The sequence below is a fragment of the Pyrgilauda ruficollis genome, unplaced genomic scaffold, assembly GCF_017590135.1.
Source record: "Pyrgilauda ruficollis isolate IOZ18807 unplaced genomic scaffold, ASM1759013v1 scaffold350, whole genome shotgun sequence".
Lineage (NCBI taxonomy): Eukaryota > Metazoa > Chordata > Aves > Passeriformes > Passeridae > Pyrgilauda > Pyrgilauda ruficollis.
Genome location: NW_024524935.1, coordinates 37819 through 52835, shown reverse-complemented (window position 1 = coordinate 52835; position 15017 = coordinate 37819). Strand labels below are relative to the sequence as shown.

Below are 15017 nucleotides of genomic sequence, written 5' to 3'. Positions count from 1 at the left end.
TGGGGTTCCCCCCCCCCCCGCCCCACCGTTCCCACCCAGAATTCCCGAATTCCTGGGGCTCACCGTTGGGCCGGATGTTGATGAAGGGATAATTGGGCATCACCAGCTTGTTGAAGTTGAATTTGTAGGTGAATCTTTTGCCCTTGGTCTTGTGCAGGATCCTCTTGTTGTAGTAATATCTGGGAATAGATTTTTAAAAATAGGAAAAGACCGGACTGAAGCACCCAAAAATCCAGAATTCCTTCCTAACTCCTGAGAGATTCCTTCCTAAAATCCTGTTTAAACCAAAATATGGAATTCTGGGATGGTTTGGGCTGGAAAGAGCTCAAACATCCTTAAAAAACCAGAATTTCTGAGGAATTTCTTCCTAATTTCCTGCTTAAATACCTTTAAAAATCCAGAATTCCAGAGGGATTCCTTCCTAATTTCCTGTTTAAACCAAAATATGGAATTCTGGGGTGGTTTGGGTTGGAAAGAGCTCAAACATCCTTAAAAATGCAGGGCCAGGGGCAGCTCCCACATTCCCAGGTGGCTCCAAGCTGGAACTGGGCACTCCCAGGGACGGGAAATCCACGGAATGACCTGGACCAGGGAAAGACTTATCCCTAAAACCCCATCTGATGGAATCCTGGAGCATTTTTGGGGTGGAAAAAGGACCTTAAACCCCACCCCAACCCCACCACCCCAACCCCTGAGGGACGGGCCTACACCAGCACGACATCCTGCTGGAAAATCCCAAAATTCCATGGGGGAAAAAAGGGGAAAACCCCAAATTCTGCTGAGCTGAGGGCTCAGTTGAGCTTGTTGTACTTCATGTGGGGTTTGCAGTTTTGGTGCCCTCAGAGCCGGGCCAAACCCTGAGAGATGAGCCCAAAAACCCCCAAAATTCCAATTTTTGCAGGAAAAAACCCCAAATTCTGCTGAGCTGAGGACTCCGCTGAGCTGGGCCACCAAAACCCAGAGCTGGGCCACCAAAACCCAGAGCTGGGCCAACCCCACCACCCCAACCCCTGAGGGACGAGCCACACGGGACGTCATCACAGTGACATCTCACCTAAAAACCCCAAATTTCCATGGAAAAAAAAAGGGAAAAACCCCAAATTCTGCTGACCTGAGGGCCTGGCTGAGCTTGTCCTAGTTCATCTGAGGCATCCCCAGAGCCAGGCCACCAAAACCCAACCCCAGCCCCACCAAAACCCAACCCCAGCCCCACCAAAACCCAACCCCTGAGGGACGAGCCACGCGGGACATCATCACCGCGACATCCCACTTAAAAACCCCAAAATTCCATGGAAAAAAAACCGGAAAAACCCCAAATTCTGCTGACCTGAGGGCCTGGCTGAGCTTGTTGTGCTTCATGTGGGGTTTGCATTTCTGGTGTCCCTGGAGCCGGGCCACCAAAACCCAACCCCTGAGGGACGAGCCACGCGGGACGTCATCACCGCGACATCCCACTTAAAAACCCCAAAACTCCATGAAAAAAAAAAGGGAAAAAACCCCCCCAAAATTACATGAAAAAAAAAGGGAAAAACCCCCAGATTCCCCGTACCTGAGGGCGCGGCTGAGCTTGTCGTAGTTCATCTGGGGCTTGCACTTGCGGCGCCCCCAGAGCCGCGCCACCTCGTCGGGGTCCTTGATGACGAACTCGCCGTACTCGCCCTGCTGCCAGGCGATGACGTGCCGGAACTCCTCCTTCTGCAGCAGCTCCAGGATGAAGTGCCACAGCTGGATCTGCCGCGAGCCCGGGCTCGACTCCGTCTTGTACGCCCACTCCGGGAAGTGGTAGCCTTTGGTGGGGGGAAACGGAGGAAAAAAAAGGGAAAAAACCCCAAATTCTGCTGACCTGAGGGCCTGGCTGAGCTTGTTGTGCTTCATGTGGGGTTTGCATTTCTGGTGTCCCTGGAGCCGGGCCACCAAAACCCAACCCCTGAGGGACGAGCCACGCGGGACGTCATCACCGCGACATCCCACTTAAAAACCCCAAAACTCCATGAAAAAAAAAAGGGAAAAAAACCCAAAACTCCATGAAAAAAAAAAAGGGAAAACCCCCAAAATTCCATGAAAAAAAAAAGGGAAAAACCCCCAAAATTACATGAAAAAAAAAGGGAAAAACCCCCAGATTCCCCGTACCTGAGGGCGCGGCTGAGCTTGTCGTAGTTCATCTGGGGCTTGCACTTGCGGCGCCCCCAGAGCCGCGCCACCTCGTCGGGGTCCTTGATGACGAACTCGCCGTACTCGCCCTGCTGCCAGGCGATGACGTGCCGGAACTCCTCCTTCTGCAGCAGCTCCAGGATGAAGTGCCACAGCTGGATCTGCCGCGAGCCCGGGCTCGACTCCGTCTTGTACGCCCACTCCGGGAAGTGGTAGCCTTTGGTGGGGGGAAACGGGGGAAAAAAACGGGGGGAATGTTGTTTGGGGAGTGATGGGCGTGGGGCTCTGCTCAATATTCCAGGTGGGAGCAGGGGATTTTGGGTTTCCCATTCTTATGGCTCGTTTCTGGCACATTTCAGCCCCGTTTTCCTTGGAAAGTCCACCCAAAACCCCTCAAAAAAAGGTAAAATTTGGTTGGAGTTCCGTTAGTTACTGGTGTCTGGAATTCCGTTCAATATTCCATGTGGGAGCAGGGAATTCCAGACTCCCATTCTTCTGACTCCTTTCAGCCCCATTTCCTTGGAAAATCCACCCAAACCCACCAAAATCCTACCAAAAAACCACTACAAACCACCAAAAACCAGTAAGATTTGGTTGGAGTTCCATTAATTAGTGGAGCCTGGAATTCCGTTCAATGTTCCATGTGGGAGCAGGGAATTCCAGGTTTCCCACCCAGCTGCTCATTTTTGACTCCTCTCAGCCCCGTTTCTTTGGAAAATCCACCCAAAAGCTGCAAAAAAACCACTAAAAGCCCACTAAAACCCGTGAAAAACCACCAGGAATCTGCACAGCTTGGGCAGAATCCAACGTTCCGTGTGGGAGCAGGGAGCTCCAGGGTTCCCATCCAGCTGCTCACTTCTGACTCATTCCAGCCCCTTTTCCTTGGAAAACCCACCCAAAAGGCACAAAAACCCCACTAAAACCCTCTGAAAAACCCCAAAATTGTGAAACTTGGCTGGAATTCCATTCAATATTCTGTTCAAAATCCCAGGGACGGGATTCAGGCAACAAAAATTCCCATTTTGGGGTGGGTTTTTTGGTTTGGTTTTTTTTTTTTTAAATCTGATTTGGGGTGGGGTTTATTTTGGGAAAAATCTGATTTGGGGTCAGGGTTTATTTTGGGAAAAATCTGATTTGGGGTCAGGGTTTATTTTGGGAAAAATCTGATTTGGGATCAGGGTTTTTTTGGGGAAAAATCTGATTTGGGGGTTGTGATTTTTTTTTTGGGGGCGGGAAAAATCTGATTTGGGGTCAGGATTTTTTTTTGGGAAAAATCCAATTTGTGGTGAGGATTTTTTTTGGGGGGAAAAGTCTGATTTGGGGTCGGGTTTTTTTTGGGAAAAATCTGATTTGGGGTAGGGTTTTTTTGGGAAAAATCCCCTTTTTTTTCCAACGCCACCCACATTCCTGCCAGGACACAAATCCCAGGAGGGAATAATCCCAAATCCATCCCTGGGGAGGGAGGAATAATTTGAATTTTAAAACCAGCACCTCCACCCTGGGCTTTTTTTTCCCACCAGGGAGTGGGAATGTTGGGAGAGGCGGGATGAACATTCCCAGGGAATATTTTTATCCCGGGAAAAGCAGCAGAAAATAGGATTTGGGAGTTCCTTACCCCCTCCTCCCTCGGGCTTGTCCACGATGCTGCAGCCAGCTTTCATCTTCTGCCTCCTGCGGGGAGGGGAAACGGGGTCAGGAGGCACGGGGCCGCGGAAACGGGGGGAAAACGGGAGAAAACGGGGAAAAAAGGGGAAAAATGAGGGAGAAAATGGGAAAATGGGGAAAAATGGGAAAAAAAGGGGGAAAAATGGGGGAGAAAATGGGGAAAAAAGGGAGGAAAAAAGGGAAAATGGGGAAAAATGGGAAAAATGGAAAAAGGGGGGGAAATGGGAGGGAAAAAAAGGGGAGAAAATGGGAAAAAGGGGGATGATGGGGAAAAAGTGGGAGAAAATGGAGGAAAAAAGGGGATTAAAGGGGGAACAAAGGGAGGAAAATGAGGGGAAAATGGGAGAGAAAAAGTGGAAAAATGGGGGAAAAGAGGGGGGAAAAAAGAGGGTAGAAATGAGGGGGGAAAATGGGAGAAAAATAGGAGAAAAATAGGAGAAAATGGGAATAAAGTGTGAGAAAAGGGCGAATAAAGGGAGAGTAAAGGGGGGAAAAAAGGGGAAAAAAGGGGAAAAAAGGGGAAAAAAGGGGAAAAAAGGGGAAAAAAGGGGAAAAAAGGGGAAAAAAGGGGAATGTGAAAAAGGCAGGAGAAGGGGGAAAAAGGAGGCGAAAATGGGGGGAAAAAGAGGAGAAAAAAGGGAAATTTCCCTGCCTGGGATTGCAGGAAGGAGACAAAACAAACCCTGCTCAGTTCCCAGACGGGCTGGGCTGCCAAAATCCACAGCTGGGAGCTCGCCCAGATGTGCCAGGGAAGGAGGGGAGGGAACACCGGGAAAAACGGGAAAAATAGAGGAAAAATGGGGAAAAAATGAAGAAAAAATGGAGAAAAAATGGGGGAAAATAGAGAAAAAATAGAGAAAAAAATAGAGGAAAAATAGAGAAAAAATAGAAAAAAATGGGGAGAAATAGAGAAAAAAATAGAGAAAAAAATAGAGGAAAAATGGGGGGACATAGAGAAAAAATAGAGAAAAAATTAGAGAAAAGGGGGCGGGAAATGGGAAAAAGGGGGGAAAGGGAGCTCACCCAGATGTGCCGGGGAAGGAGGGGAGGGAACACCGGGAACACCGGGAAAAATAGAAAAAAAAAATAGAGAAAAAATAGAGAAAAATAGAATAAAAAATAGAGGAAAAAATAGAGGGAAGGCTCGGCTTTTCGTTGCTCGCCCCGCTGTTGCTGTTTGTCGGTGGCGCCGCCGCTTCTTCTTCTTCTTCTTCTTTTCCTTCTTCTTCTTCTTCTCCTTCCTCTCCTTCTCCTCCTCCCGGTGCCTCCCCCGCGCCGCCGCCGCCGCCGCCGCCGGAACCGGAACCGCCGCCGCCGCCCACGCGCTTCCGGGCAGCGCGCGCGCCCACGCGCTTCCGCTTCCGGTCCTGGCGGGAGGGGAGGGGAGGGGAGGGGGGCGCGGGAGCGCGCGCGGGAAACGCCCCCTCCCCTCATAAACAGCGGCCGGGATAAACGGGGCTAAAACCGGGATAAACGGGCAAAAACCGGGATAAACGGGCAAAAACCGGGATATACGGGCAAAAACCGGGATCAACGGGGCAAAAACCGGGATCAACGGGGCAAAACCGGGATAAACGGGGCTAAAACCGGGATAAACGGGCAAAAACCGGGATCAACGGAGCAAAAACCGGGATAAACGGAGATAAATGGGGCAAAAACCGCGATAAACGGGGCAAAAACAGGGATAAACGGGCAAAAACCGGGATAAACGGGGCAAAAACCAGGATAAATGGAGACAACCAGGGATAAATGGAGCTAAACAGGGATAAACGGGGCCGAGAGGGGCAGAAACCACGATGAACGGAGAAACCAGAGCCAAATACCCCGAAAAGCAGCCCCAAAGCGGGGCCAAAGCAGGCCCCAAATACTCCCTAAAGTGCCCCAAAACACCCCAAAACCAGCCCCAGGACACCCCAAAACCAGCCCGAAAAGCAGCCCCAAACCCAGGGCCAGAACAGGCCCAAAATACTCCCTAAAGTAACCCAAAACATCCCAAAACACCCCAAAACCAGCCCAAGAGACGCCAAAACCAGCCCCAAAATAGAACCAAACCCAGGGCCGAAACCAGGCCCCAAATCACCCCAAATCCCCCCAAAACCAGCCCAGATCTCTCTGAACCACCCAAAAATGGCCCAAACCAGGCTGAACCACCCCAAACCAGCACAAACCAGGCCGAAGCAGGCCGAAGCAGCCCAAACCAGGCCGAAGCAGGCCGAGCCCCGCGAACGTCACCAACATTTATTTGTTCTTATTTACACGGTGGGTGGGGGGTGTGGGGGTGCTGGCCACGCCCGCGGTTTTGGGGTCCCCGCGTGTCCCCTGTCCCCTCCCGGGGTCCCCTGTCCCCTGCCGGGGTCCCCTCGGGCGTGGCTCTGTCCCCGATGTCTCCAGGCCAGGTGACAGCCGCGCGCGGGGGCGAAATTCCCGATTTTCCCCCAAATCCCGGAGAATCCCAAAAGAGACAGGGACATCCCCGGGACCCCAAAACCCCCTGGGACCCCAAAACCCTCCCGGGGACCCTCCAAAACCTCCGCCTTGGAGCCCCCTCCCCAGAACAGTCCCAGGCAGGAGAATTGGGGACAAACCCAAGGATTTTGGGGCAGAAAAGGGGAAATCCATCCCTTTGTGCGGTCAGGGGGATCCTCCCACCCCAAAACCCCCCTGGGAACCCCCAGGGACCCCCAAATTCTGGTTTCACCACCCCTGATCGGGATCCCCCTCCCCAGAACAGTCCCAGGCAGGAGAATTGGGGACAAACCCAAGGATTTTGGGGCAGAAAAGAGGAAATCAGTGTCTTTGTAGGGTCAGGGGGATCCTCCCACCCCAAAACCCCCAGGGACCCCCCAAATCCCCCCCCTGCTGCCTCTGATGGGGATCCCCCTCCCCAAAACAGTCCCAGGCAGGGAACTGGGGACAAACCCGAGGGTTTTGGGGTCAGAAAAGGGGAAATCCGTCCGGTTGCGGGGCCGAGGGGATCATCCCACCCCAAAACATGCGGGGAGCACCCAGGGACCCCCAAACCCCCCAGGGACCCCCAAACCCCCCCCCGCCACCTCTGACGGGGATCCCCCTCCCCAGCGCGGTGCCGGGCAGGGGTTCGGGGGCAGAGCCGAGGGTTTTGGGGCAGAAAAGGGCAAATCCGTCGGGCCGTGGGGTCGGGGCTCCCGCGCTGGGTTTGGGGTCGGGGGTTGGCACGCGGCACAGCCCTTCCAGGGGGTCCCGGGGCCCTGCGGGGACACCCCCTGGCTGTGGGGCCGGGGTCGCCCAAGGGAGGAGACCCCGGGGTCCCCCAAGGGAGGAGACCCCGGCACCGGTCCTGCTTTTGGGGCAGCCCCGCCCCAACATCCAGTCCCCTTTTTGGGGCTGTCCCCAACCCTTCAATCCCCTTTTTGGGGCCATTCCCAACACCCAATCCCCTTTTTGGGGCTTTTCCAACATCCAATCCCCTTTTTGGGGCCATTCCCAACACCCAATCCCCTTTTTGGGGCTGTTCCCCCTCCCCAACCCTTCAATCCCCTTTTTGGGGCCATTTCCTAACCCCATAATCGCCTTTTTGGGGCCGTTCCCCCAGCTCTTCAATCCCCCTTTTTGGGGCATTTCCTAAACCATTTAATTCCTTTTCTGGGGTTGTTCCCCAACCCTTTAATTCCCTTTTTGGGGCTGTTCCCCCTCCCCAACCCTTTATCCCCACTCTTTTGGGGTTTGGGGTGTCCCCAAATGTCCCTTTTTGGGGTTAGCCCCTCCCCAAAAACCCCTTTAACCCCCGGCTCTTTCTGGGGACACCCCAACCCTTCATCCCTCGCTCTTTTGGGGTCCCCCAAATGTCCCTTTTTGGGGACACCCCAAACCCTTTAACCCTGGCTTTTTGGGGTCCCCCAAATCTCCCTTTTAGGGGACACCCCAAACCCTTTAACACCAGGTCTTTTGGCATCCCCCCAATGTCCCTTTTTGGGGTTCGCCCCTCCCCCGAATCCCCTTTAGCCCTGTCCCCCTTTCCCCGGCTGTTTTGGGGTGGGGGCGTCCCCACGTGTCCCGCTTTCGGGGTCCCCTCACCTGTGGCCCTATGTCACCTCCTCGGCCGTGTCCTCGGGGCCTTTCTGCTCGCCGCCCCCCGGGGGGGATTTTGGGGCCTCGGGCTCGGCTTTTTGGGGTTCGCTGGGCTCCTGGGGGGCCTCGGGGGGGCTGGGGCCCTGCGGGGCGACATTTGGGGTCCCCCCTCGCTTTTTGGGGTCCCCCCGCGGTTTTTGGGATTCCTGTGTTTTTTGTGGGGATCCCCCAGCGGTTTTTGGGGTTCTCGTGGTTTTGGGGTTCCCGAGGTTTTGGGGTTTTATGGTTTTTGGGATTCTCGTGGTTTTGGGGTTCCCGAGGTTTTGGGGTTCCTGCGGTTTTTGGGATTCTCGTGGTTTTGGGGTTCCTGCAGTTTTTTAGGGACTCCCCCAGGATTTTTGGGACTCTGATTTTTTTTGGGAACTCTCCCCGTTCTCCCCCCGTGGTTTTTGGGGACCCTCACGGTTTTTAGGATATCCCATGTTTTTTTGGGATTCCCGTGGCTTTTCGGTACCCCCCCGTTTTTGGGGACCCCTCTTGGTTTTTGGGGACTCCTGTGACTTTTGGGATTCCTGTGGTTTTTTAGGACTCCCGCGTTTTTTTGGGATTCCTGCGATTTTTACGATTTCCCGTGGGTTTTTTTGGGATTCCTGCAGGTTTTTTGGGGATTCCCGCAGTTTTTGGGGTCCCCCCCGGGGTGTGGGGTCCCCACCTGGTCGTTGCCCTCGGGGGGGCTCCTGCAGACGATGTCGCTGTACTGGGGCTCCCCGGGGCTCTCCTCGGGCGGCGCCGTGGGCGTGGCGGCTGCGGGGAAACGGGGCAAAAACGGGGGGAAATGGGAAAAAATGGGAAAAAATGGGAAAAAAACCCGGGGGAAATGGGAAAAAAAAAACCAGGGAAAATGGGGAAAAATGGAGAAAAAACCCGGGGGAAATGGGGAAAAAAAAAAACAGGGAAAATGGGGAAAAATGGGGGAAAAACCCGGGGGAAATGGGGAAAAAAAACCAGGGAAAATGGGGGAAATGGGAAAACAAGAAAATGGGTAAATGGGAAAAATGGGAAAATCAGGAAAGCAGGGAATTGGGAGTTGGGGAGTTGTGGAATTGGGGAGTTGGGAATTGGAGATTGGGGATTTGGGATTGGGAATTGGGGATTTGGGAGATGGGAATTGGGGAGTTGGGAGATGGGATTTGTGGAGTTGGGAGTTGGGGAAATGGGATTTGGGAGTTGGGAATCGGGGTTTGGGATTTGGGAATTGGGGAGTTGGGATTTGGGAATCGAGGGTTGGGATTTGGGATTGGTGGTTTGGATTTGGGATTTGGATTTGGGATTTGGAATTTGGGATTGGATTTGGGATTGGATTTGGGGATTTGGGTTTGGATTTGGGATTTGGGTTAGGGATTTGGATTTGTGTTTGGGGTTTGGATTTGGGTTTGTGTTTGGGGTTGTGTTTGGGGTTTGGATTTGGGTTAGGGATTTGGATTTGCATTTGGGTTTGGGTTTGGATTTGTGTTTGGGATTTGTGTTTGGATTTGTGTTTGCGGTTGTGTTTGGGTTTGTGTTTGGGGTTTGGATTTGGGTTTGGGTTTGGATTTGTGTTTGGATTTGTGTTTGGGATTTGTGTTTGGGGTTTTGCCCACCTGCCTCCGCCGCCTTCTCGCTGTTGACCCTCCAGCACCAGAAGGCGCCGCCCAGGCTCACGGCCACCAGGATGAGCGACAGCACCACGTAGCCCGAGGTGGAGAAGGCCGAGTGTCCCCCTGCGGCATCGGGGGACAGCGACACCGTGCCACCCCCGTGTGTCACCCCGGTGTGTCACCCCGGCTGTGTCACCCCAGGTGTGTCACCTTGGCTGTGCCACCCCAGTGTGTCACCCCGGCTGTGTCACTCCAGGTGTGTCACCCCGGCTGTGCCACCCCAGCTGTGTCACCTTGGCCATGCCACCCCGGTGTGTCACCCCGGCTGTGTCACCTTGGCTGTGTCACCTTGGCCGTGCCACTCCAGGTGTGTCACCCCGGCTGTGTCACCCCGGCTGTGTCACCCCGGCTGTCTGTGTCACCTTGGCCATGCCACCCCAGGTGTGTCACCCCAGCTGTGTCACCCTGCCTGGGCCACCCTGCCCAGGCCACCCCAGCTGTGTCACTTTGGCCGTGTCACCTCAGCTGTGCCACCTCGGCTGTGTCACCTCAGAGCGTCACCTCAGCTGTGTCACCCCCACCATGCCACCCTCAGCTGAGCCACCCCACCTGTGCCACCCCCAGCCCTGTCCCCTGGCAGTGCCACCCAGCGCTGTCCCCGCGCTGTCCCCTCACCTCCGCCCTGGCACAGGCTCTGCAGGTCGAACAGGGCGACCTTGTGGTCGGCGGGGTTGCTGACGGTGCAGGCGTAGGTGACGTTGGTGGCGGCGGGTGGCAGCGCCACGCGCAGGGTGGTGCCGTCCGGGGACAGCTGGTGGCGCCCGGGGCCCAGCTCGCCCCAGGTGAGGCTGTCGCGCCGCCAGGTGACATTGACGGCGCCGCGGCCGCTGCCCTGGCACTGCAGGGTCAGGTTGCACCACTCGAGCGTGCTGGCCAGGAGCTGGCTGCGGGTGCGCGGGCTGGGCACGGCCTCTGCGGGTGGCACGGTGACATCGGGATGGCTCACCATAGATGGACAGGTTGAAGGCCTGGTCCTCCACCAGCGCTGGCCAAAACCCCATTTGTGCTCCGTGCCTCAGTTTCCCCACCCAAACCCCCATTTAATCCAATGAATAGCGCACTAATTAATGAATTAATTAACAAACCGAGCCCCCTCACCATAGATGGACAGGTTGAAGGCCTGGTCCTCCACCAGCGCTGCCCAAACCCCCATTTGTGCTCCATGCCTCAGTTTCCCCACCCAATCCGCAACTCAATGAACCATTTAATTAATTAATTAATTAGCCGTTCCCCCTCACCGTAGACGGTCAGGTTGAAGGCCTGGTCCTCCACCAGCGCTGCCCAACACCCCGTGGTTTGTGCTCCGTGCCTCAGTTTCCCCACCCAACCCCCAGTTTAACTCAACGACCAGTTAAATGAATTAATTAAATCAATTAGCCGTTCCCCCTCACCGTAGACGGTCAGGTTGAAGGCCTGGTCCTCCACCAGGGCGGGCTGCAGTTTGATCCTGGCGGCGAAGACGCCGCTGTCGCCGCGCTGGAGCTGCCGCAGCCGCAGCGCCGTGCCGTCGGCCCGCTCCAGGCGCCGGCCGAAGCGGTCCCGCGGGTCCGGCCGCTCGAAGCCGCCCGGGCCCACCTCGGCCACCTGGATGGTGGCGCCGGTGCCGCCCGAGAAGCTCCACTCGATCTCCTTCACCGTCTGGTTGGGCAGCAGCGCCGGCGACAGCAGCACCGAGCCGCCCAGCACGCCGTGGACCTGCCGCGGCGGGGCCCGGGACTGCCCGAACAGCAGCTCTGTGACACAGAAATGGCACCTGAGAGGGCCTGGGGACACCTGGGGACACCTGGGGACCTCCTTGTTGGAGGTGACAGCAGCACTGAGCTGCCCAGCACACCGTGAACCTGCCTGGGACTGCCTGAACAGAAGCTCTGTGACAGGAAAATGGCACCTGAGAGGGCGTGGGGACATCTGGGGACACCTGGGGACACCTGGGGACACCTGGGGACACCTGGGGACCTCCTTGGTGGAGGTGGCAGCAGCACGGAGTTGCCCAGCATGCCGTAAACCTGCCTGGGACTGCTCGAACAGCAGCTCTGTGACAGAAAAATGGCACCTGAGACAGTTTGGGGACACCTGGGGACACCTGGGGACACCTGGGGATGGTCTGGTTGGGTGGCAGTGCCAGTGACAGCAGCACGAGGCCACCCAGGACGCCATAAACCTGCCTGGGACTGCTTGAACAGCAGCTCTGCCACCCAAAAATGTCACCTGAGAGCATTTGGGACATCTGGGGACACTTGGGGACACTTGGGGACATTTGGGGACCTCCTTGTTGGATGTGACAGCAGCACGAGGCCACCCAGGACAGCGTCCACCCGCCCGGGATTGGCTGAAGAGCAGCTCTGGGACACAAAAATGTCACCACAGGGGTCTGGGGACAACCGGGGACGGTTGGGGACGTTTTTAGGACGCCTGGAGAGCATTTTGAGGGTGTTTGGGGACATTTTGGGGACATTTTGGGAACTTTTTAGGATGTTTGGGGACATTTGGAGCCATCTGAGGCCATTTTGGGGTCATTTGGGGACATTTGGGGACGTCTGGGGAGGAAGAGGAGGAAGAGGAGCGTCCTGGCAGCGGCCCTGGCTGCGTTGGGAGCCGTTGGTGTCGTCGAAAAAAGAGGGAAAAGCAGAAATTTTGGGGCAAAAAGCGGCCAAAAAGGTGAATGGATCCCAGGAGAGGAATTTCCTCCCAAAAGAGAAGGAAATTTTGGGGGAAAAGCGGCTGGGGACACTTATTCAAAAGGGGAATTCAAAAGGGGAATTCTTGCGGGTTTGGAGCGGGTGTTGCCAAAAAGAGAGGGAAAAGCAGAAATTTTGGGGGAAAATCAGCGAAAAAAGCGAACGAACAAATGCGAGGTCTCTGAGCCTCCAAAAAAGAGAGGGGAAGGCAGAGGTTTTGGGGGAAAAATCGGCCAAAAAGGTCAAAAGCTAAAAACTACAGGTTCAGATGCGGCCCCATCTGAACTCGGGGCTCTCACCAGAACAACGCTCCAGGAGAGACTGGGTGGAATTCCCAGCCACAATTTCCAAAACCTCATTTTCTGCCTCAAAACGCGCCTCCTGCAAGAGCCCTGCGGAAAACCGAGAATGGGGGTTTTTTTTGGGTAGAATTTCTGCAAAATTGGGGCTTTTTTGGGGCAGAATTTCTGCAAAATGTGGGTTTTTTGGGGGAGTAGAATTTCCACAAAAATGGAGTTTATTTGGGGTAGAATTTCTGCAAAACTGGGGTTTTTTTTGGGACAGAATTTCTGCAAATTTGCGGGGTTTTGGGGCAGAATTTCTGCAAAATTGGGGTTTTTGGGGGCAGAATTTTGCCCAATTCCTGCTCCCAGGAGCCGCTGGGCAGCTCCAGGCAGGGATAAAACCCCGAAATTTTGGGATTGGCGATTCCCCCCGGGACCGGGCCTGGTCCCAGCCCCAGGGGAAGGTTCTGAGATTCCATTTGGGGATTTTTTTTTTCCCCCCTTTTTTTTTGGCATTTCCCTGGAAAAATTCCGCTCGGCGCCGCCTCCCCCGCTCCTGGCAGCGCCCTCCCCCCGCCAAGCTGTCACCTGCGCCACCCCCGCGTCCCTGGCACCGCCAGCTCCGGGAATTATTCCGGGAATTCGGGAATTTCGGGACCAGCGGCTGCACCCGCTGCCATGGGACGGGTCCCTCCCGCCCTGGGGACATTCCCGGTGTCCCCTCCCGGTCCTCGTCCCGAGTAAATCGGGGTTAAACCCGGGCGGCGCTCGGTGCCGTTCCCGTTTGGCCCGGGTTTCATTCCTGCTTTTCCCCGGTTTAATTCCTGCTCATCCCGAGATTGATTTCTGCTTTTCCAGGATTTGATTCCTGCTCATCCCGGGTTTCATTCCTGCTTTTCCTGAGTTTGATTCCTGCTTTCCCCCGGTCTTATTCCTGCTTTTCCAGGATTTGATTCCTGCTTTTCCCAGGTTTGATTCCTGCTTTTCCTGAGTTTCATCCCTGCTTTTTCCGGGTTTCATTCCCGCTTTTTCCGGGTTTCATCCCTGCTTTTCCCGGGTTTTATTCCTGCTTTTCCCCGGTTTCATTCCTGCTTTTCCAGGATTTGATTCCCGCTTTCCCCGGGTTTCATCCCCGCTTTTCCCGGGTTTCATTCCCGCTTATCCCGGGTTTCATCCCTGCTTTTCCACCCCGACTTTAAAACCGAGGGAATTTTTGAGCGCTCGGTGAAGTTTTTCGGGGGGTGAAGCACCCCCAGACCCCGGCGGGGGATGCTGAGAGCAAGGGGGGGCTGGGGAGGGGCTTCCCAAAACCCCCCGGAATTCCAAAACCCCCCGGAATTCCAAAACCCTCTCCCGAATCCCAAGATCCCCCCCAGGGTTTGCAGCCCCCCGGGGGCTCCCTGAGCTTTTCCCGGGATTTTTTTCCCCCTTTTTCCACGCCGGGATTCGGGGCCGGGAGGAGCGGGGGGGATGCTCGGCCCCTCCCGCGCCAAGCGCCGCCCCGGCTCAGCCTGTTTATCCCAGATTTTGGTTTTTTCGGGAGCACGAGGCTCTCCCGCAGCGCGGAGAGGAGGGAGGAGGAAGAGCGGGATCCATCCCTGCTCCCAATCCGCCCCAAACCTCCGAAAATCCCCCTAAAAAGCAACTCCAGCCTCGCTTTTAACCCCGCGGCTCTTCCCCCCGAGCCGGGCTCTGCTTCTCCTCGCTTCCCACGCTCCAAATCCCGGGAATTCGGGCTTTTCCCACCTTTCCGGGCTGGTTTTTTTGGAGCATCACCTGGCGGCACCATCGCCGCCCGGCCCCGCCAGGCCAATTAATCCCGCGGCAAATGAACCCCGTAATTAAAGCTGCCTGTCCGAGCGGACGCTTTCCCGCAGGAATGCTCCCGCAGGGGATTTACGGGAATTCTGGAATCTTTGGGAATTCCGAGGGGATCCCGCTCCCGGCTTTACGTAAGGAGCCGCTTCCCGACCCCGGGAAGGGGAAAAAAAAAAAAAAAATCGCAGCCCCCCAATCCAAAAAAAAACCCCCAAAAAATCCGCGTGGGGAGGGGTGGGGGAGCCGGAGGCGCTGGATGCGGAATTCCAGAGCTTTCCAGGGAGCGGGGGTCCGGCCCCGAGCCCCCCGGGGGTCCCGCGGCTCGGGGGTCGCCCCCCACTCACCTGGGCCGAGCCCCAGCAGCGCCAGGAGCAGCGAGGGCAGCCGCGAGCGGCCCCGCTCCCGCTCCATCCGCGCGGCTTGGGTTTGTTTTCCCGGGAATTGGCTCGGCCCGGCTCGGCTCGGAGCGGGAATCAGCGGCCGGAGCAACGAGGAGGAGGAGGAGGAGGAGGAGGAGGGGGAGGAAGGAGGAGCGACCACCCCGGAGCCGCAGCCCGCGGGGCGCGGAGCATCGCGGGGCTCAGAGCGAGGGGAGCTCCATGGGGAAAAACACCGGGAATGGGGAAAAACACCGGGAATGGGGGGAATAACCGGGAATGGCGAGGGGAATAAACCGG

General features: G+C 55.9%; 2 protein-coding genes across 2 annotated transcripts in view; both read right to left on the bottom strand.

Moving 5' to 3' along the window:
- The window catches only part of LOC121357868 (ETS translocation variant 3-like), a 10335-nt gene extending 6477 nt beyond the window's left edge, over positions 1-3858 (bottom strand). The window contains 3 exon segments of the mRNA XM_041475553.1: positions 60-179; positions 2131-2368; positions 3767-3858. Coding sequence (XP_041331487.1) covers positions 60-179; positions 2131-2368; positions 3767-3812 — 404 coding nt within the window. The 5' untranslated portion in view covers positions 3813-3858.
- A 2256-nt stretch (positions 3859-6114) lies between these two features.
- LOC121357870 (SLAM family member 5-like) lies at positions 6115-14765 on the bottom strand. The gene is made up of 7 exons (XM_041475556.1): positions 14685-14765; positions 10952-11293; positions 10176-10472; positions 9504-9623; positions 8576-8667; positions 7870-8006; positions 6115-7043 (listed from the first exon to the last, which is right to left on the bottom strand). Exons 1-6 carry the CDS (start codon positions 14749-14751, stop codon positions 7878-7880), a joined length of 1047 nt encoding a protein of 348 aa, XP_041331490.1. The 5' UTR covers positions 14752-14765; the 3' UTR covers positions 6115-7043; positions 7870-7877.
- Positions 14766-15017: the final 252 nt, after the last annotated feature.